General features: G+C 45.8%; 1 protein-coding gene and 1 long non-coding RNA gene across 3 annotated transcripts in view; one reads left to right on the forward strand and one right to left on the reverse strand.

The window, feature by feature from the left end:
- wwtr1 (WW domain containing transcription regulator 1) overlaps nt 1–25,955 on the forward strand; it is a 130,248-nt gene that overhangs the window by 81,493 nt on the left and 22,800 nt on the right. Inside the window, exons 2-3 of one of the 2 annotated variants that reach the window (XM_067994999.1) lie at nt 4,333–4,457; nt 17,246–17,359. In XM_067994999.1, coding sequence (XP_067851100.1) covers nt 4,333–4,457; nt 17,246–17,359 — 239 coding nt within the window. The remainder of the gene's footprint in view (nt 1–4,332; nt 4,458–17,245; nt 17,360–25,955) is intronic. The other variant, XM_067995000.1, reaches the window with a different exon arrangement.
- LOC137331293 (uncharacterized) lies at nt 495–8,397 on the reverse strand. Its single transcript, XR_010965419.1, has 3 exons — nt 8,031–8,397; nt 2,354–2,471; nt 495–777 (listed from the first exon to the last, which is right to left on the reverse strand). It is a non-coding gene; the product is annotated as an uncharacterized lncRNA (long non-coding RNA).

Consider the following 25,955-nt stretch of genomic DNA (forward strand, 5'->3'; position numbering starts at 1 on the left):
CGGGTAGATTTCTTTAATTACTATCTATGCATTGGTGTGTGGGGTGAGGAGGGATGGGATGAGAGAGCATGATCTCCCATGTGACATTCATACCAAAGGTGGGTAGCTGGTAGGCTTTATAGTAATTACTTTACACACATTGTTTAAATCAGTGTGTTCAGGCTACTAACCAAAGCCTAAACATCCTAGGATTCTTGACTTTAAGTTCAGCACCTTGATCTTTATATTGGAGAGGGGGAGGGGGTGGGTAGGGATTAGGGGGTAGCAGATGTACCGTAAGACCCTCCAAAATGGACTCCTTTGGTGAAAAACAGCACAAAATCACTGCAGAAAAATCTGTGCCCCATCTGTCGACAGTGTAGGCTGCTCAGAAATGTTTATGGGACTACTGAGAATTTCGGTCATGTGTTTCGAGCTCCTCTACATTTATGGCTGATAGACATTCTGGGCTGCTGCTTATTGGAAAGTTTCAACACGAGTAGGTTACAGTCCACAGATTTTTTTTAATACTTAAACATCCGCTCTTTAACCGTGCAATGTTGTTTCTATGCGCTGGATTGAGCAGAGTTTTGCACTCCAGCCACCGTGTGGCAGTCTTTATGGTTTTTTCTCTATAGAGCGTGAGTTGTTTGTAGCAGAGCCCCTATTCCTTCTCTTTTCTCACCCCATTGTTCTTCGCCCCGATCCTGAAGGCACTGAGTCCTGTTGGGGCACAGATCTGTGGGTGCCAGTTATAATCCAGTACATTGCCAAACGCCCATTCACTCATATGTGAGCCTAGGTAGAGAGTGATGGAAGAAATAAAAAAGAAAGACTTGCATTTATATTGCGCCTTTTCATGACCTCAGGATGTCCCAAAGCGCTTTACAGTCAGTAGAGTACTTTTGTTTTTGAAGTGTAGTCACTGTTGTAATGTAAGAAATGCAGCAGCAAATTTGAACACTGCAAGGTTCCACAAACAGCAATGCGATAATGACCAGATAATCTGTTTTAGTGATGTTGGTTGAGGGATAAATATTGGCCAGGGCACTCCCCTGCTCTTCTTCGAAATAATGCCATGGGATCTTTTACATCCACTGAGAGGGCAGATGGGGCCTCGGTTTAATATCTCATCCAAAGAACGGCACCTCCGACAGCGCAGCACTCCTTCAGTACAGGAAGGCTATTCAATCACGGTGGATAGCACAGCTGAGCCTAATCCTGTCCTCAGTCGAAGTGACCGGGAGAGGGGAACCCTGGTCAGTTTTTTTAATCTTCCCCTCATCAAAGAGTCCTGAAGCCAGTTTTTGTGGCCGTACTGCCACCCTAGCTGAGGTCAGTTAACTCAGCAAAGACCAGTGATGAATGTGGGAGTTTCCTGATCAGTATTGGAGTAATTTTCTCAATGTGCACCCAGCAGCAAGGACCCTCACCAGCTGCCAGCCCATATTGGAAAACGGTGGGCAATGTGATTTTACAATATGCGCTGGTGGTGGGCAAGATTTTGCACGACCAACATGTACCTGGAAAACGATCTCTTATGGCTTAATATCAGTTGGGCAATCGACCCACTAGTTCAGGATCCACCTTGTGAAAATTGGCAAACTAATTGTGCTCCCTTCCCCACACCCAGTAGAGAGAAGGGTCTGTGTCCAGGGGTACAACAGACCTCATAATGTTCCATAGCCTTCGCTCTACCGTATATGAGTTTCAAACCTTTCATTGTAAAGAGGGAGAGGCAACTTCAAACATATCGGGAAGTAATTGAAGTCAACGGAAATAAAAATCGGGAGAGATGTAAAATGGGCTGCAGTCTTGGGTCTGGTCTAATTCACCAGGGAAATGCAGCTCTTTGTTGCTGATGGTGAATTGGGTTATTTCTCATGGCCCTGGGGCTCATCACTGTGTATCAATAGAGCAACCCAGGAGAAGACTATTTGGTGGGCTAATATGGGAATTTATCAGACATCATCCGAGAGAAAATCCAAAAAGAGAAGTGTATGGCTTGTATCTTCTGAGTTGACAGCACTGTGTTTGTAATGTAATGATGAAGTTATGGAAAACATATGTAAACTCTTAATCCTGTTTATTATACCCTGAGCTTGAGGTGGTTTATAGAATGGGGGATTATAGTTTGAGTGTTCACCAGGCCCCTAAATCATGCCTGGTTTGCACTTTCCTCAACACTTTCTGTGGTGTGGGAAGACCATTTTGTTTTGAGTAGGGAGCAGCAGAGTACCAAAGAGTTGCCGGTCGTGTCTGTACCATTACCGTATCATTACCGTAGTTATATTCTGAGAATCAGCATCAGTTATTACAACTGGTTTTGCCATTTAATTTAAAAAACTGAAAAAGATATTCCAGAGGTTCTCACCTGAAAAATCCCATTTATGAGGAAAGCATCTCTTTGGAACTTGACCATGGCTGGAGGAAAGGGCACAGATGATACTGGAGCCTTGTATCCTTGACTGGGAGACCTTGGTTTGAAAATACTGGGAGGGGGTCAAAACAATGCAATTTAAAAATATATATAAATATACGTAATGTTATATAAACAGGCCTAAATGGGTGATAAGGTAAATTGTATGTTAAATATATTTTCTTTTTAGTCCACCTGTATGAGCTATTGTTAATTTCTAATGGACAGTGTGCTTCTGAAAGACCTCTCAGCAATTTCAGCTGAATGGTTACAAAGAAATTGGGTGTAACTGTGGGAGATTTGTGCCTCCTTTTCTTTAATGCATGCGTGTGGTCTTATCTCAAAGATGAACGAGCAGGCATGTTGAGACAAGTTCCATGGGTTACACAATGGAGCACGTGGCCGTAACACGGCATTATACTTTTGCTGGGTGGGAGCTGTGCATCCTGCCTGTTCGACACGAAGAGCAGTGCAGTAACAATGGATTGTTTTTTTTTTCCAAAGTGAGAGAGTTGGGGTGGGTGAGTCAGAAATAAAAACGCCCTGAAAGCTGTGGTTTCTCGGTTGCCATAACTGCACGCATAGGAGTCTTCAACTGTGCCATGAAGTGAAAGAAAACAATAACAAACAATCTACTTTAATAGATTGTCCAACGCCACAGCTTGTGGAAGTATTAATGATTAGTTCAATATGACAGCCCATTATGTTGGTTCTCCCATCGCTCCTTCCCAGGTGCTGGCTGTGGCTCAGTTGGTAGCACTCTTGCTTCTGAGTCAGAAGGTCATGGGTTCAAGTACCTACTCGAGAGATGTGAGCATACAATCTCAGCCACGGTACTGACGGAGGGCTGTGCTATCGGATGTGCCTTCTTTTGGATGAAGTCTGCCCCCTCAGGTGGATGTGAAAGATCCTTGTGGCTCAAAGACGAGCAGGGGAGTTCTCCCCGGTGTCCTGGCCAATGTTTATCCCTCAACCAACATCACTAAAACAGATTATCTGGTCATTATTACATTGCTGCTTGTGGGAGCTTGCTGTGTGCAAATTGGCTGTCATGGTTCCTAAAATACTCAGTGACTACACTTCAAAAGTATTTAATTGGCTGTAAAGTGCTTTGGGATGTCCTGCGGTCATTAAAGGCGCTGCATAAATGCAAGTTCTTTCTTTTACCTCCCCTTGCCTCACTGTGAGTTGCCAAGCTTAGTTGAACAACCTAGTTGAGAAGACAAGTGGAGTCCAAAGGGAGGGAATGGGGGAAAATCTGAGGGTGGGTCAAGTTGATACCTTCAGATGTCCAGGTTACGCAAGATAAGGGCTCGTGGGGTTGGGGGTAACATATTAACATGGATAGAGGATTGGTTAACGGACAGAAAACAGAGAGTAGGGATAATCGAGCCATTTTCAGGTCGTTGAGTATATTCAAGGCTGAGATGGATAGATTTTTGGACTCTATGGGGATCGGGCAGGAAAGTGGAGTTGAGGTTGAAGATCAGCCATGATCTGATTGATTGGTGGAGCATGCTTGAGGGGCCGTATGGCCTACTCCTGCTCCTATTTCTTAGGTTCTTGTGTTCAAGGGAGCTGTTTCTATTTACCCTCTTAAGTTTGGCGACTGTTGTGTGGCTGGGAAATGTAATGAGGTGGGAGAAAATAACTCCCAAAATGGAGGAAAGATTTGCAGTGTGGTATCAAAGAGAGAGTGTGTGTGTGTGTGTGTGTGTGCGTGCGTGCGTGCGCGTGCGTGCGTGTGTGTGTGTGTGTGTGTGTGTGTGTGTGGCTTGACAACTGAAGTTCCTCCGAGAACGCAGTAGAGTGTGACAGAAACAATGCCATGGGAAGTATCTTAATGGATTTGCTGCACGTACAAGTATTAATTTGATACCAGGGAGGAGAAGTTTGAGTTGAATCTAACTTTTCTTTCAATCATTTTTTTACAGCCATGTAGACAGGATAACAACATGGCATGATCCGAGAAAGACCATGAGTCAGATGAACCTGAACACGGCTGGCACATCAAACCAGATGCAGCAGAGGTCTATGCCCGTGCCTCATCCAAATCCTGGTGAGTTCCCATTCCATGAGCACTATTCATAGTTATTTCCTAAACCAGCTTCTGACGCTGTTGCAGAAAAGTTCAGCTTTAACGATCAAAGTGCAACTATGAGACCATTCTGAATGTCTTACAGACTGAGCTGCCGTCTTCCAACACCATTGTATCTCCAATGTGTCGAACAACAGTTTTTATATAAAATCAACAAACCTCTCAAGTTGAATGCACTTCAGAAAAATCTCAAAACACTTTTTTTCTCATAACAATACCTGTTGACACGCACTTGACACTTTGGACTGTTTCATCTACCAGGTCCCTGTCTTTGGGTGGACAGGACATCCAGATCCGTGTGCAAGGCTTTGATGTGCAGCACATCCCTTTAATTCTGAAGCTGAAACCACTGTCAGCAGTGTGTCAGCAGGTTGTAACTATTTGATCTGTTCATCAGCCACTTCTTGATCTACCGGTGCTAGTACAGAGACCCTACATTCTGGTTTGGTTACATTGTCTGTGACTGTTGCCTTTTGTTGGTTTTCTTTACTGTTAAATCTTTCTTCATTTTTGATTAAAAAAAACTTGAACTCTATCTATTTAATTTACCTGATGGTTTTGCAGTTGTGTTGGATCGAGTTGTTGCCTCACTGAGGGGAGTCCAGAGTGGCCCAAACCCTGTAGGATGGACCTACACTAGAACTCTGTAACGGCACTGTGTTAGCCATCTTAAACTTGGCAATGCAGTGCACTCTGCATCTTTTGTCAGACACTGTTGGCTTTCTTGAGTTTTGTTCTCTCGTGTTTAATTTTTCTCATGAAAAAAATTGGGTGTCAGATATATTGTCTTGATAATGATTGTGTTGTTGAGTTCTCTTCTGTTTACCAACCTGACCGTTTACCAGATAACAATGCCATGGGTGTTTCCTTAGTGCCTCCTTAGATTTAACAAGGAGTTTCGGTACCAGAACTGCAACTCGAGAACCCTTGCTGTGTGTCAGTAAGATTACCAGACATTAATCCAGTCCGTTGATAGAATTGAGCTTTGCTGGGGTTAGTAGTTAATAAGGCAACCAATAGAATTGCCAACCCTCCAGGATTGACCTGAAGTCTCCACGAACTGAAGATTAATCTCCTGGTCAATGCTGCGAGCAAAACCCAGGAGAAAAATCATCGGGACATTAAAAAAAGAATTGTGTTTTTTTTTCATTTTCTTCAAACACTTTTTCTTATTAGCTGTAAAAATATTGGAGATGGGGAAGAAAGGCTGTTTATCTGACAGTCAAGAATCATCCAATCAGGTAACGGAGAGTCTGTTCGTTTCCCAGTTGACATGGGAACGGTGGTGCTCTGTGAGGATGGACGTGTTGGGTGACCAATGGAGGGGGTGGGGGGAGGCAGGAGGTCATGTGATGAAAATCTCCAGGTATGCATCCAACCAGAATTGGAAACCCTAGCAACCAAAACACAGCTCAGTGGATAAAAGCACTGTCTGGTGTGGTACTAAGTCATGTGCACCAAGACTATCCCAGGTTAGACCTCTGGTCAATACTGAGTTAGTTAATCTCAGCTGGGGTGGGAATAGGGGATGCCTGATGAATATCATGGGACTTCTGCAGGTAAGTGGCTATATGTGGTTCTGATGCTTCGCCATGGACAAATTGCTCACTGTCCTGGCTCTCATGTGAAGAATGGCTATTTCTTCAAGATACTGGAGGACCACCAGTACCTTTATCAACATAGCCCTGCATAGGTCAGCTCCTTCAGGACAGAAGGGGCAAGGGACGAGAAATGAAGTGGGGTGTATGGTGGTGTATTGTGTTGGTTGACTAATACCCATGGGGTATTAGGATGTGGAACTAATCTTCTCAGTTCATGTAGCTATTAAGATTGATGGACAGAAAATGGTGGGTAACGTGCCCTCAATTTCCTGAGATGCACAGCTGGTGGGCAAGGCTTCAATGAACTCTTGAAATCGACTCTAGATTGATGCCTGTGGTTTATTTAGACTGTGAGTGCTCAATCTGTGCCAATTAATGGGGGAGGAGATGGGGAAGGGGGAAGGATGGTTGATGCTTCTGTGGTTCTTGGGAAGAAGTCTGATCTGGGTACTCTGGCAGCAATCTTAGCAGTTGGTATAGACCAGCATTGGCAGGGGTTAGCAAACTGCCTAATGCCACTTAAGCCAATGAGAATGGTGCAGGTGGATTATAAAAAAAGGAGCTTCTTCATTATTATCCTTCTGTACGGGGTGGTTATATTACTGGACTAATAATCCAGAGAACGTGAGTTCAAAGCCCACCCTGTTAGTTTAAAGATTTGAGTTCAGTTGAAAAGAAAATCTGGAAATACAAATCTGTTACCAGTAAAAGTGACTATGAAGCTGTCAGATTGTCATAAAAACCCAACTGGTTCACTAATGTGCTTTTAGGGAAGGAAACCTGCCGTCCTTACCTAGTCAGGCCTATGTGTAACTCCAGTCCCACACCAACGTGGTTGACTCTTTACTGCCCTAGCAAGCCACTCAGTTGTATCAAACTGCTGCAATTCAGCATTTCAAGAATAAGGTCCATCACCAACTTCTAAAGGACAACGAGAGATTGGGCAATTAATACCAGACTTGATAGCGACACCGAACACAGAATGAATGGAAAACATATAAATATAGTGCTGTATGGGTCAGAGTGCCCGAAGCCCACTGTCCTTGTTTTTCTCATTGTCTCATTCTTGTGTGACTCACGGGTAAATTTTGCAAATGTCCACTCCACGGAGGCTCGCTTGTTGAGATCATAGATTGGAGCAGACTTTAGCGTACTAATCAGCTGAAAATTGGGAGCACCATAAATCAGGTGTGCTGACCACCTGGCTCATCGTACAATCTGTGCTTGGGTTGAGCAAGACCCCAGGTTGGAAACGGAGCCTCACAAAATTCATCCCGTGACATGCTTCTAGTGAGAAATGTCCTTTCGTAACCCAACTTGTAAGGAATCTTACAACACCAGGTTATAGTCCAACAGTTTTATTTGAAAATCACGAGCTTTCGGAGGCTTTTTCCTTCGTCAGGTGAGTGTCGAAGGAGAAAGCCTCCGAAAGCTTGTGATTTTCAAATAAAACTGTTGGACTATAACCTGGTGTTGTAAGATTCCTTACATTTGTACACCCCAGTCCATCACCGGCATCTCCACATCATAACCCAACTTCAGCAGGGGGGGAGGGTGGGGGGGGGGGGGGACAGAGACTCTCCATCAAAGATTTGTGCCAGCCATGGCTCTGTGGTACCACTCTCGCCTCTGAGTTGCGGGTTTAAGTCCTACTCCACTGAGCGCATAATCTAAGCTGACACTCCAGTGCAGTACTGACAGAGTGCTGCACTGTCAGAGGTGCTGTCTTTCGGATGAAACGTCAAACCAAGTCTGCCCTCTCAGGTGGACTTAAAAGATCCCAAGGCATTTTTTTAAAGAAGAGCAGTTCTCCCCGGTGTCCTGGCCAATATTTATTCCTCAACAAACATCATTAAAAACAGATTATCTGGTCGTTATCATATTGCTGTTTGTGAAACCTTGCTATGCGCAAATTGGCTGCCGCGTTTCCTACCTTACAATAGGTGACCACACTTCAAAAAGTACTTCATTGGCTGTGAAGTGCTTTGCGACGTCCTGAAGTCGTGAAAAGTGCCATGTAAATGAAAGTTCTTTCTTTCTTTCTTTCATTCTTTCTTTATGGGACCGGGCTGCAAATGGATTGTCTCTGTCCAACCTGCCAGACGTCAGTTCCAGTAAGTGCTATTCTAGCGCCGTGTTGGCCTGCCAAAGGAGCTGGAAACCAGAGTAAATATTAACAAAGGTTTCTAACTTTAGCAGACATTCCCTCCCCTTGGGTTCAGACCTTGCGTTGCCGAGCACTCAGCTCGCCTGTGCAACGAGTGCTCGAAGCTGTTTGTGCATGGAGTCCTCTAGCAGTAAATTATTTCCAAATGTGAGTTCAGTTCTGGGGCTCCTGTGATGAAATGGAAAATGTGCTGGTTAGCCTTCTTGTTTTTCATACAAATTACTTTTTTTAATGCCAAAGCAGCTGAAGGTTCCCCACAGATACACAGGGAGAAGCTTTTGAAGGCTTTCTAAAGTTTATCAGAGAAAATTATTTTAACACTGCCTGAAAGGGAGGTGGAAGCAGATTCAATAGTGACTTCCAAAAAGGGAATTGGACAAATACTTGAAAAGGAAACATTTGCAAGGCTATAAGGAAAGAGCAGGGGAGTGAGACTGATTGGATAGCTCTTTCAAAGAGCCGGCACAGGCATGATGGGCCGAATGGCCTTTTGTGTTGTACGATTCTATGAAACAAAGGAGGAACTGGAATGAAACAAAGAGAAATAAAACCCTTCATTTATTGAGCACCTGATCCTATCTCCCAGAAACGTCTCAAAGACAGTGAATTGGTTTGAAATGCAGTGACTGTTGGTTTGCAGGTAAACGTGGCAGCCATTTTCACACAGCAAGATCCCACAAGCCATAAAAAATGAATGGTTAATCTGTTTTTCCTGGTATTGGTGACAGGGCCCACATTTAACATCTCATCTAAAGAAGGCTACCTCTGACAATGTGGCACTCCCTCAGTATTTCACTACAGTCTTAACCTAGATTACATGGGGTTTGAACACACATCCTTCTGATTCAGAGGCAAGAGTGCTACTAACTAAGTCAAGCCAATGCCAAGCAATGTCCATTCTCTTCCCTCCCAGCTACCCGGTTGTACTGTAAGGCTTCCTCCCTCGACCCCTCCACTGCATCTCATTTGTCACATTGCTTGTCTAAAATCCAGTACTGGATGAGCAAAAATTTCCTCCAACTAAATATTGGGAAGACCAAAGTCATTGTCTTTGTTCCCCACTCTGTTCCCCAGCCATCGGCTCCATCCCTCTCCCTAGCTACTGCCTAAGGCTGAACGTTGGCATCCTACTTGACCTTGAGATGAACTTCCGATCACATATGCGCTCCACCACCAAGCCCTCCTACTTCCATCTCCGTAACATCACCTGTCTCCACCCCTGCCTCAGCTCATCTGCTGCTGAAACCATCATCCATGCCTTTGTTACCACCAGACTGGACCACTCCAATGGTCTCCTGGCCTGCCTCCCATCTTCCACCCTCCATTAATTTGAGCTCATCCAAAACTCTGCTGCCTGTATCCTAACTCGCACCAAGTCCCGTTGACCCATCATCCGTCGTGCTCACTGACCTACATTGGCTCCCGGTCCAGGAAGGCCTGGATTTTAAAATTTTCATCCTTGTTTTCAAATCCCTCCATGGCCTCGTCCCTCCCTATCTCTGTAACCTCCTCCAGATCTACAACCCTCTGAGATCTCTGTGCTCCTTCAATTCTTGCCTCTTGCGCATCCCCGATTTTAATCATTCCACCATTGGCGGCCATGCCTTCAGCTGCCTAGGCCCTAAGCGCTGGAATTCCTTTCCTAAACTTCTCTGCCTCTCTACCTCTCTTTCATCCTTTAAGATACTCCTTAAAACCTACCTCTTTGACCAAGCTTTTGGTCACCTGTCCTAGTATCTCATTATGTGGCTCGGTGTCAAAATTTGTTTGATAATCACTCCTGTGAAGCACCTTGGGGCGTTTTACTATGGTAAAGGTGCTATATAAATGCAAGTTGTTGATGTTGTTGCTGTAAGATCTAATGTAATTAGTTGCTAGTCTTTAAGACCTGTGAACCCAGGAGTGCTTCTAGAATAAAGGCTGCAGGCTTTGTGTTTGCACTGTGTGACCCGTACACAGTTTAGAAAGTTTTTCTTTAAATGGGGAGGAAAATCTGCTTTTTGTTCAAAGTGTTGTCATTAATCTTTGGGTCACAATCCCCGCTCGGTGCTCCAATTAAATAGATGATGGGTAGGGAACCATTAGCAACCGAGAGCAGATTAGGGTCGCCAACCCTCCAGGATTGGCCTGGAGTCACCAGGAATTGAAGATTAATCTCCAGGCATTAAAAATAGTGTTTTCTTCATTTTCTTTGAACACTTCTGTTTATTAGTTATAAAAATATTGGAGATGGGGAAAAAAGGCTGTTTGACCGACAGACAAAAATCATTCTATTAGCCGATGAAGAGTCTGTTTGCTTTCCAATTGGCGCGGAAAGGCGGTGCACCACGAGGATGGACGTGTTGGGCGACCAATGCCTGGAGCGTGGGGGCGGGTCATGTGATGAAACCTCCAGGAATACATTCAACTAGAGTTGGCAACCCTAGACCAGCTCCATTCACTACAATGGGGATTACTGTACAACTTTGAACTGGTCTGTGGCCCAGTGTGGAATTACCCAGCCACTGGAAAACCTACACCTAGCAAAGTACGATCCCAGCTATACAGATCTGGTTCCAGTTCCTTGTTGGTGTGAGGTTCCATAGTGAGGACCTCCCCACAATTGAGCACTAATTGGCAATCTGAAGCCATTTTTACACTGCGCGTTTTTAGGATGGATTCTGAGAGACCGCCTCAATGAAACCAGCCCCCATTATCCCGACAGCAGTTGTAGATTCATGTACAAAATGGGACAATGATTCTGCCAATGGGATAAGAGAGTCAGGTTTCGGAGATTAAACACTGGGATCCGGCTCCAAACACCAGTCTTCCGGAATCAGACCTAAGCAAGTGCCGGTATAAAAGTGACAGGAGGGCTGGAACGGGAATCGGAAAATCCATAACGGTGCAGAACGGGTAGTCCTCTGAGATTGGACAGAGTAGAGGAAGCTTTACTCTGCATCCGAGCCATACTGTAATGGACCTGGGAACACCCCATGCAGACACGAGGTACCAGATGTGGAAAAGTGCTCTGTTACCCTGCAACCGATGTCCCTCACCTCGACGAGCCTTAAAAAAACCCCCAAAATGCCCTGATTCTCAAAGATGACCTGGTGGCGGCACAGGATCATTACAGGCAGAACAAGGTAAACAGATACGGTTACAACTGCATTAATGTTCTTTGTGGTTAGAGAGGAAACAGGATTTGCAGTTCTCCTAGCGACATGGTTGGGGAATTTATGTACGCACGTGTGCACTGTTTATATTTATGTGTGTGCACTGTTCAGTGTGCACGTGTGCATTGTTTATGTGTGCACACTGTTCATGTGTGCGTGTCTGCACATGCACATTCTTTATGTGTAGCGTGCATGTTGTTTGTGTGTACGTGAAATTAAGTGAGAACATGCAGCTGGTGCTAGAGCCTGGAGTTAGTACTGAGGGCTTATTACAATGGAAGGCCTTTTATGGCTTGGTTGTGTTTACCGAGAAAACTTGTCAACTTGGTTTGGGCTTTGTTGACTCACGGGCAAAGCCCAGTTTTAGGGTATTGGTTGTTTTATTTTAGAATCTTTTTCCTATTTGGAAGTTCCAGGAATTGTGATTATTTTCAAAAGGGAATTCTCCAGCCGCTCTTTTTGTATGTATTTTCCCCCCTCTTTTTCTGTTTAAAAGTTCTTCACTGAATGGGATCTGTTTCATGTTACACTCCATTTGTAGGCAGTCTTTATCAGCTGAAGTCCACCGTTCTCATTGAATGTTCCATGTCTCTGTGCAGTGTCTGTCAGCCCTTAATATGGCCAAAATCTCCTAAGGCCACGGGTTAGCACTGGTTGCAGTTGGCAGCACTCTCGCCTCTGAGCCCGAAGGGCATGGGTTCAAATCCCGCTCCAGATATTTGAGCATATAATCCAGGCTGACACTTCAGTGCAGTACTGAGGGAGTGCTGCAATGTCGGAGGTGCAGTATTTCAAACTTGTATTTATATAGCGCCTTTAACGTAGTAAAACGTCCCATGGTGTTTCACAAGAGCGTTATCAAACAAAGTTTGACACCAAGCCACATAATGAGATATTAGGACAGGTGACCAAAGTTTGGTCAAAGAGGTAGGCTTTAAGGAGCATCTTAAAGGAGGAGAGAGAGGTAGAGCGGCGAGGAGGTTTAGGGAGGGAATTCCAGAGCTTAGGTCCCAGGCAGCTAAAGGCATGGTCGCCAATGGTGGAGTGATGAAAATCGGGGATGCACAAGAGGCCAGAATTGGAGGTGCTCAGAGATCTCGGAGGGTTGTAGGGCTGGAGGAGGTTAGAGAGAGAGGGAGGGGCGAGGACGATGAGACGTTAAACCCCGAGGCCCCATCTGCCCTCTCAGGTGGATGTAAAAGATCCCACGGCACTATTTCGAAGAAGAGCAGGTGAGTTCTCCCCGGTGCTCTGGCCAATATTTGTCCTTCAACCAACATACACTAAAAGCAGATTATCTGGTCTGTTGCAGCTAGAAATGTCACAGAGATGCTGAAATCTGATTGACTGCCCACACCTCAAATGTTGGGAAATGCCCTTGGGACAGGCAATAAATAACCCATGATCTTTTCTTCCAAATTAAAATTCTTGTTAATGAAATGACCTTGAGCGTACCGATCTTGAACCGATTCGCAGTAGGACACGTGATTTATAGCCTTCAGGACCAGGTAGATGTTAGGAGTGGCATTCATGAACGTTAAGAATGACACAGATTACAAACCCAATTAAACGCATGGACTGGTTGTGTTTTGTTTTCAGAGCAACAAAAAAAAATAGGTCACACCTATAACTTTTTAAAATTACTACTTTCAAGGCATAAAGACAATTCAGTGATGAGACACCCACATCATACACTGGTTGGCAGTAATATACAATTATATCTTAAGTGGCAGTAGTGACAATGCTGTGAGCAATTAAAGGACATTACAGGAAACTAGACTCGTGGCGACGCCCTGCCATTAGGTGTTGCCAACTCTGGTCGGACATTTTCCTGGAGGTTTCATCACATGAACGGTGTTGTGTTCTTGCTGCAGGCTGTGCTACTCCATGTCCCTGGCTAGAGGGCCAAGTAGCCGCAGAGCTGGATCCCAAAGCACTGCCAGTCCTGACAAGGCCCTTGTGGCCTCTAAGATCTCCACGCAATAGGACTGGAAGCTTGGACAGGACTGGAGTATTTATAATAGTGGACCACTGAATCCAAAGCCCCCTCTCAATATCCCTATGAGAGGGCGGGATGGAATTTATGAAGTGTGTTAGTGTGTTCAATGCATCTTTTTGAATTGATTTTCTTGCATTCTGCTGCATGTGAAGACTGGGAGTGATAGCATCCAGAGATCTCCAGCCATTTTCTGGTGGGGTGAAGGGTGGTGGGTCATATTTTTGAACCAGAGTGATTGTAACTCCTAATGGGTAACACTTGGCAGGCTGGAGTAATTGCCCTCTCACGGTTCAAGTTAAGCTTCAGGTCTGATCATTGTGGAATCATTAGAAGCTGTTTAATGCGGATTTGGTAAAGATGGGTTAAAGATTTTCTTGATTCCGACCGCATATCCGCTCCATCACCAAGACCGCCTACTTCCATCCCCGTAACATCGCCCGTCTCCGCCCCTGCCTCAGCTCATCTGCTGCTGAAACTCTCACCCACGCCGTTGTTACCTCTAGACTTGACTATCCCAATGCTCTCCTGGCCGGCCTCCCATCTTCCACCGTCCATAAACTTGAGCTCATCCAAAACTCTGGTTCCCGTATACTAAGTAGCACCAAGTCCCATTCTCCCATCACCCCTGTGCTCGCTGACCTACATTGGTTCCCGGTCTGGGAACGCTTCGATTTTAAAATTCTCATCCTTGTTTTCAAATCCCTCCACGGCCTCGCCCCTCCCTATCTCTGTAACCTCCTCCAGCCCTACAACCCTCTGAGATCTCTGCGCTCCTCCAATTCTTGCCTCTTGCGCACCCCCAATTTTAATCGCTCCACCATTGGTGGCTGTGCCTTCAGCTGCCTAGGCCCTAAGCTCTGGAATTCCCTCCCTAAACCTCTCCGCCTCTCTGCCTCTCTCTCCTCCTTTAAGACGCTCCTTAAAACCGACCTCTTTGACCAAGCTTTTGGTCACCTGTCCTAATACCTCCTTATGTGGCTCGGTGTCAGATTTTGCCTGATAACGCTCCTGTGAAGCACCTTGGGACATTTTACTATGTTAAAGGCGCTATATAAATGCAAATTGTTTATAAACTGAGGTGATAGTTACTCAAAAAGCCCCGATTTTAGCTCAGGGCAGGCGTGCATCCTGTGGGAGCCAGGCCAAGCGGGAAGTGCCAATAACTGCGTGAGACCTGGGCCATTTTAATTGCCGGGTCTCATTGCCATTTCGGAGATCAGACTTCCACCCGAACCATCACCAAGACTACTTCCACCCCCGTAACATCGCCCGTCTCTGTACCTGCCTCAGCTCATCTGCTGCCAGGCCGGTGGGCTCAGAGCGGGATATTGGGCAGCAGGAGGCTGCCATCGGGGACCCGAAGGAACGGTTCCCTGACATTAGGTAAGTGGTGAGATGTGGGGGTGTGTCCGGAGGTGATCACAATCAGGGGACGGGGAAGGGAAGATTGGGGGCAGAGAAGGCCCAAGTTTTCCTTCTAGAGTCAGGAGGAACACTCTTGCTCCTCTTGGCCCACAGTGTAGCCATAAAAACTTTAAACTTACCTGGTCCTCATCTGGCCTCGCGTGCCTTATGGAACCCATAGTCAAAATTACGTCTGGGTCTGAATGACGTCATCGGACCCCAACTTTTAAATATTAATGAGGCCCTCACCTGCCTGTGGCGGGCGACTTCCCTGTGACCGGAAAAGGAGGGGTTAAAATGGCAGTGGGCGCGAATGCAACGGCAAGCACCCGACCGCCATTTTAACCAGCCATCCACCCCATTCCCGCCAAGCGGATAGGGTTAAAATCAGGCCTGAAGTGTACACTGTAAGTAGATGCTTTAAGTTGTTAATGTCCCTTCATTAGGATGAGGTGACAATGCCTGTTTTCATTTGAAACGGTAGCTGCTGAAATAACCATTAATACACTGGGGAGAAGGGGAGATTCTCCTTTCCTTTACGTAACTCCACACATCTTCAAAAATCACTGAATCCCCTCTCTCACTCAGTGCAATGAGCACACTAATTATAGACAAATCCTTTGTGTCTATTTTATTGTCTCTACAGACAGGAACGGACATCCAGGCGAGCGTCCCCTCCTACACTACTCACGAGGGTGCGTCATGAATGATCAAAGACGTGTAAAGGGTTAAAGAGCGCAGTTTCCCGATAGTTCTGCCAACTTCGAAGAACTAGAAATGCTTGTTTAACCAGTCCTGAAATAGTACAGCAGTCAGAAGGGTCAGAGAGGTCCAACATGGACGAATGGTAGCCTGGAAATCACGGCGCGAGCTCCTCAGTTAACTGGTCCAGGTTCAGCTTCATGTCCCAGTAAACACTGCTAAAAGGTTTGTCCGTTCCAGGAGGTCAGTAAATTAGAACAACTCACACTGGAAGGGCGTTTCCACCTCAGGCACTGGTAAAATCTCACTTCACCCACATCCCCCTCACGACGAGCAAACTCTGCAATCACGGAATATCCCGGCATCCTTTGCATCGAAGCATTGTACTGTTAATCCAGTGGCCACCAGCCCCCTCCCGGAAGGTATGGCCTGGGTGGGAAGCCCCATCACTGCTTCCCCCTCTCGGGCCTCCGACTAAAATTGCAGGCTGTGGGGGTGAGGTTGGAGGGGGGGGGGTGGGGAGAGAGTTAAAGTTGGGCCCGTTGTATTTTTTTAATTGAAAAAAGTACTCTGTGTATCCTTTTCTCTACCTTTTTAGTCTTGCTGCTGTCCTCCAGTTGGAAACTTGGAGCAGTCTAGGCCTCAGACTGTCTGTAGACACTCCTTCAATGTTGGCAACAAAATGCACAGCTTCCTTTCCTCCAACCCTTTACGGTCAGTCCTCTCAATCTGGCTCTCCAACCAAGAACCGGGAAACCCAACCCCACAAAGGAACATAAAGTTTGGAAATTATAGCTAGGCTGTTGGAATAGGAATTGACGCTCTATTGCTAGAGCTACTGAAGGTCTTTCTTAGAAAACTTATAGGGATGGAAATTGGACCTCGTTGTGCCCGTTTTCCAGGCGTAAAATGGGCGCGACGAAGGCCCAATTTCGGGGACTGACGTCCCGCACCCAAAATAGAGCTGAAAGATTTTCGGCCCGATATTGGGTTGGGCCATTTTTTAGGTGTCCCTAGTGGTCGCCTAAAACAGGTGCTAGGCCCCCTTACACATGTAAATGAGGGGCCTACTGCCTGTTTTAGGCCCCCTTGCCGAAATTGGATACCGCTGAGCGGAGCAGGAGCCAGGAGCAGCAGGAGTGCTCCTCTGACTCCCCACTGCCGCCAATCACAGCCACCCCACACCCCCACCCCCCCACCGCCCCCCCAGCCCCTGTTGCCACTTCACCGCCCCCTCCCGGGACTTATCTTCAGGCCGCTGTGGCCAGGCAAGCAGCCTGGCATACATCCTCTTCAAATAGACGAGCTGCCTGTAGAGGAGCAACAGGCACCGGCAGCTCGCCCAAATAACATCACTGAGGCCCGAGGCCCGAGGCCCAATTTCCGGCTGGTCTCGGGCCTACTGTTTAGGGCACACAGTCCATGCACAGGCTCTAAAACTGGCCTAAAGGAACTTCCACCCCCTAATGATCATTTCAACTACAAAAAATGCAGCTAACATTGTCCTGTTGAAGTAGCTATTCTGGATTTTGCAGAAGTTCCGCAGTCTGCAGATGTATTTTATGCAGTAGTTCGTTGGTTGGGGAAGGAGAAATCTAATCTTTGATATCGATCAGAATTGCTGGTTAAGGTTCCACTGTCAGTAGTTGTTTTTTTGCACAAATTTCTCGAAATTAGAAGCAGACTCATGGGTGATTCTCGTGGTGTTTCCATTTAAACAGGGCCAATGCCTGAAGGGTGGGAACAAGCAGTGACACCTGAGGGAGAAACTTACTTCACCAACCACAAAACCAAGACAACCTCCTGGCTCGACCCAAGATCGGATCAACGCAGCAGTAAGAACCAATAAAACTACTAGCAGACCCAGTTGCACATTCCTGTACATCCGTACACACATGTGTTCCACAGCTTTGCTAGGAACTTGAACTGTGCATGTTCTTGGTGAGTTGAGAGGTGACTGACAGGGAAAAATGGACGGCCAGCCACCGCAATCAGTAATGCAGGTCGGATATGGCACAGGCCAAATGCGGTGCAGAGCTTTCCTCTGCAGTAGCATCGCTGACAGTGCACCTCAGCCTCAGATGAGAGCCTTCTACCAGCACCAGTCATTTGCCCTACCCTCCGTTCTCATTGATTCTCAAAGCCTGCTTTGCTCAAATTGGAGCTGAGCTCTGGGCAGTCTTGTGGCCTGGCCTTTTGTCCACTGGGAACCAAATTGAGAAGTGGCCAATTGCCCTCCACTTGTGGACTCTTTCAAGGAATAATCCCCTTTCCATCCCCTCTGCCAGGGCTGGATCTGAACCCAAGTCTAAAAGGTGACAGGACAGTTTTCCAGTATCCCCCCATGCTAGTCCCCTAAATAAATACTTTCAGATTTTCTTGACTTCTTGCTGTTGTTTAGTTTCGAATGCCACGGTTTACCAGATCCTTCTTGTGTGAGCAAAATAGTACGTACAAAGAACGATCCAAATATAAAATGATTATCGCTCCGTGTTAGCTGGTAGGCTTAAAATTCGGGAACCAGTCGGAAGTCCATTGAGATCCGGTAAAGCATCTTGCAAGCGCCTTGGAGATTTAGAATGGCGCACACATAAGAATGTGACTGATGGAACAATAAGATTGTTTGGACTGCTCAACACAATTTTAGCCTTGAAAGGATATTCTACAGGACAGCCACCAAACTCTCAATGCTACAAAAGGCAGACTTTTATCTACTTAATGGGGTGCCTCAGTGCTTTCCATATCTGTGCGTCTCTTGCTTTCGAATCAGTGGTCAGAGACTAGCCTGACAGATATTCTGAACACAATCCAGGTGTAAAACAGGCGACTGAATTGATATCACTTGTTTTATACCATCACCCAAAGTCGAAATTACCATCATTCTTTTCCCCATTCTAACTCTTTTATGGTCCTTCAGTAGTGCTTTGTGTAATTGGTGCTCTCCAGTACAGGACTCAGTACTTCTAGTCCCATCAATATTGTTCCACCCCTTTGGCCCTTTGATACTATATTTTCCACTAGATGGTGTTTGCCAGTGGTTTTCGATTTAGCCCATTGGGATAGTTCCATATGCTTGGTATCCAGTGAAAACTCTCATCTGGGCAACATTCATCCAACAAGCTGAATGATAAGAAAACGCATTTGTTTTCTTTTAGGTAGCACTTGCTTTATTTTCCAGTAGCCTACTTATACTAATCCAAGTCATCTGCCTGATTTTGTTTCATCCTAGCAATGGTACATGGAACCCCACCCACGTGATGATGCAGAAACCATTTCCAGGTTAAGATGTGACCTGGGTCATGTGGTGTTACCTGGAGTCGAGGTTAAAGTGAGGTAACATTATAAGGTCTTGGTATGTGAATGCCAGGAGGTTGCAGCAGTCCTTAAACTGAGTTACCCACTGGCCTCTTTCTATCAAGCCACATTTCCGAGCTGCACATTGTTAATCAAGTTGATTACAATCTGAGGATAACTTAGCGGGGAATTAAATATTTGCCATATATTGACCAAATATTTAGCTTCCAGTCTAGCAACTTTTCCTGAGATCTTGAATCTGGGTGGAGCATGTGTGAGGTCAGCGGGTTTCGCTAGGTTAATGGGCACGGGATCATCCTCACGAAATGGTGGCCAACTTCCTGCGAGGCCGATCTCCTTTAGTGAAAACTTTATTTTAAACAAAAACATAGTGAGCTCCTTTTTAAAAGAAAGCTTCAAAAAGTGAAAAACAGGAGAGTAATAATCAGACAAACAGACATTTGCTGAAAGCCCAATTATTGTACGTCCAACCCACGGCTAAACTAAATGCCCGGGTTTTACATTGGACGTGCCAGTCTTGCTAACACTTCACAGGTTACTAGAGCGAAGGGTGCACTCAGTTAAGCACAGGATTCCTCTGATCTTCTCGTGAGCTGCATTTTTTTTCTCTCTCCCTCTCTACTAACCGAAACAAGAAGTTCATTGTTGGCAGAGCTGGTGAACTAACTCCTAGATGTCGTGACTAAGTCAGAAAAGGCGCTGGCAGCCTGTGCCAAGCATATGTTTTTGATCAGGCAGTCAGCGCACAACACCTGATGCTGGCTACCCCTGGAGACATTAACCCCTCGGCGCAGTTAGCTCAGTACAAAGTCCTACCTGATGGCAGTGAGGCACCTGAAGCACCACCTCGAGTGATCGTGCACTGGGGGTGAGGAGGAGGGGTGAGGGAGGGGTGGATTTTTCGGCCTCCTGACTGAAGAGAAGTTTATTACACAATACCCACTCATCGCACTTGCTTTCCAATTACAGCCACATCAGCGGTCCTTGATACAAAGGTTTTGTTGCTCCTATGCTAAATCCAAATTGTTTCCCCAGGTTTGATGCAAAATTTCATAGATGGAAGGATTGAAAGAATTAGGAGATAAAATCTTTTATTAGACTCCTACGTAGGAACATAGGAACAGGAGTAGGCCATTCAGCCCCTCAAGCCTGTTCCGCCATTCAATTAGATCAAGGCTGATCTGTATTTTAACCCCATTTACCTGCCTTGGTTCCGTAATCTTTAATACCTTTGCCTAACAAAAATCTATCAATCTTAGTACTGTTGCAATGTATGTACTTTTCTCCCCTTTTTAATTTGGGAAGGGATTTAAATAAATAAATGTCCTGAGTTCCTTTTGCCTCACTCCAAAACGATGAAAGAAAGAACTTGCATATTTATCTCGCATCTTATCATGCCTCTCAGAAACATTCCAAAATGCTTTACGCAGAATGTGATTACATTGTGCGATTACTATTATTAAGTGACCCGCGATCTCTGAGTGCGTTTCTCTGCCGATAGCTTGGGCTCGAGGAATTAGCCTGATTTGCCTGAATCAAGCAAATGTCGGGACTGTCACCATGTTTCCAATCGCTTTCCATGACAACCAGTGGCCTTGTCTATGTTTAGTGGAGAGAATAGTATATGTATGTGTATGTGTGTGTGTGTGTGCATTTTTGACTCGGGTGTACTTCCTGTTACCTGAAAGACCACCTGCTGCATGCGTGAGAAAGAAAGATAGAAAGAAAAACTTGCATTTATATAGTGTCCTTCATGACTTCAGCGCTTTACAACTAATGCAGTACTTTTGAAATGTAGAAACTGTTGTAATATGGGTAACGGGCAGCCAATTTGCGCACAGCAAGCTCCCACAAACAGCAGTGAGATAACTGACCAGATCATCTGTTTTAGTGATGTTAGTTGAGAGATAAATGTTGGCCAGGACACTGGGGTGAACTCCCCTGCTCTTCCTCAAAATAGTGCCGTGGGTTCTTCAACGTCCACCTGAGAGGGCAGACGAGGCCTCGGTTTCATCCAAAAGATGGCACCTCCGACATTGCACTACTCCCTCTGGGAGTATCAGCCTGGATTATGTGCTCCAGTTTCTGGAGTGGGACTTTGAACCAACAACCGTCTGACTCATAGGCAAGGGTGCTACCACAGAGCAGCCACGGATGACATCTTACAGTCACTGTTGGCGAGGCCCACACAGCACTGATTGCTCATTCCGCGATGGGAGCCTCTGCTGCTTTACGCTGAACACTGTGGTGCTTCTTGTTTGAAATCGCACTTTCCAATCACATCATTACACTGCAACAGCTATTTAACATAAAAAGAGGCATTAAACGTTAAATATCTCATTCCACTGTGGCACCACAAAACTCTGTGATGACTGAGCTGCAAGGTTATAATTTGCCCAAATGATCGGTCTGATAAATATGTTTGAGGCAATTAAATATAATAAAAGTTACTCGCTGAATAAAAAATATGAGATAGTGCCTCTTTTGTCTTGAAACATAGGAACAGAAAGAGACCATTCAGCCCCTCGAGCCTGTTCCACCATTTCAATTAGATCATGGCTAATCCGTATCTTAACTCTATTTACCCGCCTTGGTTCCGTAACCCTTAATAACCTTACCCAACAAAAATCTACCAAACTCAGTTTTGAAATTTTCAATTGACCCCCAGCCTCAACAGCTTTTTGAGGGAGAGAGTTCCAGATTTCCACTTCCCTTTGTGTGAAGAAGTGCTTGCTGGCATCGCCCCTGAACGGCCTAGCTGTAATTTTAAGGTTATGCCCACTTGTTCTCGCTCACCAGAGGAAATAGTTTCTCTCTATCTACTCCATCGACACCTTTAATCATCTTAAACATCTCAATTGGACCTGTGCAGCAGCACTTTCCCAGATGCTTTCACACAGACACTGATGATTTTTAAAAAAGATTATGGGTAAGCAAAAAGCATCTTTTAAAAAGTATGCACAAACATTTATTTGTACAAAGTGCTCATTAGCTATGGTCTTTAGGTATGACTTGATGTTTTGAAGTGCCTGAGGAGGATAATATAATGTGATAACGCGGGTCCCTGCCAGTCTTGTTCATTTATCTCTTGCTGTCCCTCTCGACACACAAAAGTGTTTCAAATCATTTCTCTGTATAAAGAGGAAGCCCTTAGCATGTGCGTAATTTCAGGGCACGTTACAGCATGGGTGTGGCATGCTGCTCTCAGTAACACAATGGGCCTCTGTGTGTGCTTGTACTTGACATTTGTAATATCCAGATTATCCCACACATAAAGCTGAAATTTTGCTTGTCTGTGGTGAAAGAATCAATTTTTTTTTAAATGCTGTACTGCTGCTAAGCTGTTATGACACAAGTGACCCCAGAACAAATTCTACATGGAGGTAATACACTATCTGTGAGGTCATTGCAGTGATCATTATACACCAGGGCAGATTGAGATCATTTGTTTTTGGATCGAAATGGGAACAAACGGGGGAGGGCAGGAGAATGCAGACATCAGGATGAAGGGGCAAAGAGGAATAGGCAAAATACCAACAGGGGAGGAGGATACTGGTAAGAGGAGAGCAAGGGTGTGAGAACAAGGTGAGGGGCATTAGTTACGTCGGATAAACACTCAAGTTGGTGTGGTGATGTAAAGGCTGCTTTTATTTTGCACTCTGTGGAACATTCCCTCTTAGGGTTGCCAACTCCGGTCGGACGTATTCCTGGAGGTTTTATCACATGACCACCGGCCTCCAACCGCCCCGCTCGGTCAAACAGCCTTTTTATTTTTACCCCATCTCCAATATTTTTAGAAGTAAAAAATAAAAATGTTGAAAGAAAATTTTAAAAACGCACATTTTTTTTTAATGCCACCGTGATTTTTCCTCCGGATTGTTCGCAGCAGTTTCTTGGAGATTAATCTTTAATTCCTGGAGGCTCCAGGACAATCCTGGAGGGTTGGTAACCCAACTCTCTCTGGATCTAACATTCAGTATAAGAGAGCCTGTCGTGTAATTGCGACAGTGCACTTGCTCCCATTAGGGGGCCCTCTGCTGTTCAATTAGCAACGTACAAGTGCAATACATATCAAGGGGGGCAGGGTGGGTGAGGTGAATGTCTTAGCGGGCAGGCTGAGTTCCAGAACAAACAGGAGCCTGCAATATAAAGCTACCATTAGGTCGGAGCGAAGGCACAGAAGGAGCTCAGAGAGCTTTACCCTGCGTATGACCTGTTCCAGACCTAACCTGGAAAGGCTGGATGCAGACACTGGGTGGCTGACATGGGGAAAGTGTTTCATTCTCCGAGCACCGAGGTGTTTCATCTCGATACGTTCGGGCACTTAAAATAAAATAAAACCGCATTCCCATGCAAAGGAGTCCCCTTTACCCATGGAAAAAAATATAATTCACCCCAGCTCCATGGTCTCGCCCCGTCCTATCTCTGTAACCTCCTCCAGCACTACAATCCTCTGAGATCTCTCCGTTCCTCCAATTCTGGCCGCTTGTGCATCCCCGATTTTAATCACTCCACCCCATTGGCGGCCGTGCCTTTGGCTGCCTAAGCCCTAAGCTCTGGAATTCCCTCCCTAAATCTCTCCGTCTCTCTCTTCCTTTAAGACGCTCCTGAAAAACCGACCTCTTTGACTAAGCTTTTGGCCACCTGTTCTAATATCTCCTCATGTGGCTCTGTGTCAAATTTTGTTTGATAACGCTCATGTGAAACGCCTTGGGACCCTCGACTACGTTAAAGACGCTATATAAATGCAAGTTGCTGTTGTCACAAATTGCAATATTCCCGACAAGTACAGTTCATTCCTGCACATCTGTCTGAATATTTCCCCGAAGGCAAAAAAAAATACTCCTTGAAACGATTCCAAGAAGTTAAAAAAAACATGTTCTCGCTTCAACTTTGACCCTTGGAGCAGGCCGCTGTGCCTGCAGGTTAAACTGGGCCCTGAGCACAGGTGACAGGTGTGCAGCCGACCCTGGGCGCTCCAGGACAAGGACTGATGGCTGGGGGCGGGGGGGGGGGGGGATTAAAAAAAACAGGCTCTGGAGGATCGAAAGCCTCCATCTGTTTCCCTGTTTAGTCTGCACTGGGGGGAAGTGAAGGGGCCGGAGTGTGCTCAGGGCAGAGTGGAGACCGTCCCGTTTGACGAGAACCACTGTACTTCATTAAAGAGGCATTGCGCCCTTTTTTTTTGGCAGCACACCTGGGCTTCATTTCAAAAATTACGAGGCGGGGGCAGGGTTTGCGGGGGGGGTGGGGGGGAGAGGCGAAGAGAGAAAGACGTCAAAAATCAAATGCAGATTTGCCTGTAAGCTCCCTGTCTGCGCAGGGAGTACATTTGGTTCTTTCATGAATTAGGTTAAGTCCCTACTGAGTACAGTGTCTGTGATTCTGGGGCCGGAGAACGAGCCACAGTGTTTTTTTTTCCCTACGCGCAGTTTTCGCAAGTACCAGTTTATTAAAATCGACTGGTGCCCCAACTGGAATCTTGACTGGGTCTGTCTTTTCTGTCCTCTTTTTATATTTTATTTATTCATTCAAAGAATTGGGAATGACTGGGCTCAATACTCGGGCTACGCACCAGCCATAGGAAGCTTTGCCCCGCTGGAAAAGCCCATGGGTTTCTGATATCCGCCAGCAGTGAGCCAGCTTCTCTGCTGCCTGTCTGATTTCCATCGCTCCACCATTGGCGGCCTTGCCTTCAGCTGTCTAGGCCTTAAACTCTGGAATTCCCTCCCTAAACCTCTCCGCCCCTCCCTCCTCCTTTGAGACGCTCCTTTAAAACCTACCTCTTTGACCAAGATTTTGGTCACCTGTCCTAATGGTTCCTTATGTGGCTTGGTGTCAATTTTTTTCTGCTTACCCTCCCATGAAGCGCCTTGGGATGTTTTTATTACGTTAAAGGCATGATATAAACGCAAGTTGTCGTCGTTGCACATGCTTGGAAAATTATCTCCATTATATTTCTCAAGCCACTTCCTCCTGTAGGTTCCATCAGTTATTTACCGCGTGCAGTTCCATGACTGAGCGTGGGCTGACCTCCAGCTCCTATAAGCAACAACTCACCCACCTGCTTTGCCAGACGGGGGATAATCCAGGAACTAATGAAGTGATGGGCCTTTCTTAAAAAAACATAAAGGCAGATGTTAAGGGGGCTGCACATTGAAGGCAGGATCGAAATTTGCACTCAGGATTTTCCATACAGACAGTCCGAGGTCCTTCGGTGTCAGCCGTGGTTCAGTGGGTAGCAGTCTCACCTCTGAGACAGAAGGTTGTGGGCTTGAACCCTACTCCAGAGACTTCTAGGCTGACGCTTCAGTGCAGCACTGAGGGAGATGCCGCCTTTCCGATGAGACCGTTAAAACGAGGCCCCGTCTGCCGTCTTAGCTGGATGCAAAAGCTCCCGTCGGCATTATTTTGAAGAACAGCAGGGGAGTTGTCCCCGGTTAAATAAAAAATGTCAATGCGGTGATATGTATTAAATGGTCGAGAAGCAAAATAGGAGATATAAATGTCTCCGACTCTATTGCCAAACACTGGAGTTGGCTCCGTCACTGTCTCCCTTATGCCTGTGAAAGGATCCTGTTGTTTGAACAGACACTGGCTGTTCAGGTTACAGCTCTCTGACGTACAGAGGATAGAAGACACCATGGGCTGTGGTGGGGAGGGAGTGCTGCATTGGGGGTTGTTTTTTTGCTAAGCTTACCTTGCAGAGAAAACTCATTTCCACTCCAGCAAACCCGCTGAGATTCTGTGCCGGCTAGATCAGCATAAACCCAAATGAGATTCTAATTCTCCGAGAGTATTGTGAATCAATAAAACCCTACAGCTTTATACATTTCTCTGGTTGTTTTTCGTGATATTAAACATTAGATATCCTCAGCCCCCTCCCTTGACAACATGGCCAAGATCTAATACCGGGTATGCTATAAATCGTAAGTCTACCAATAGAGCACGATGCTTGGCTTGTATTCCCTTGAGTATAGAAGATTAAGGGGTGATCTAATTGAGGTGTTTAAGATGATTAAAGGGTAGATAGAGGTAAACTATTTCCTCTGGTGGGGGAGTCCAGAATGAGGAGGCACCTCCTCCGTTCTGGGGTGATTTCAGGAAGCACTTCTT

This window comes from Heptranchias perlo, chromosome 13 (genome assembly GCF_035084215.1).
Source record: "Heptranchias perlo isolate sHepPer1 chromosome 13, sHepPer1.hap1, whole genome shotgun sequence".
Taxonomy (NCBI): Eukaryota; Metazoa; Chordata; class Chondrichthyes; order Hexanchiformes; family Hexanchidae; genus Heptranchias; species Heptranchias perlo.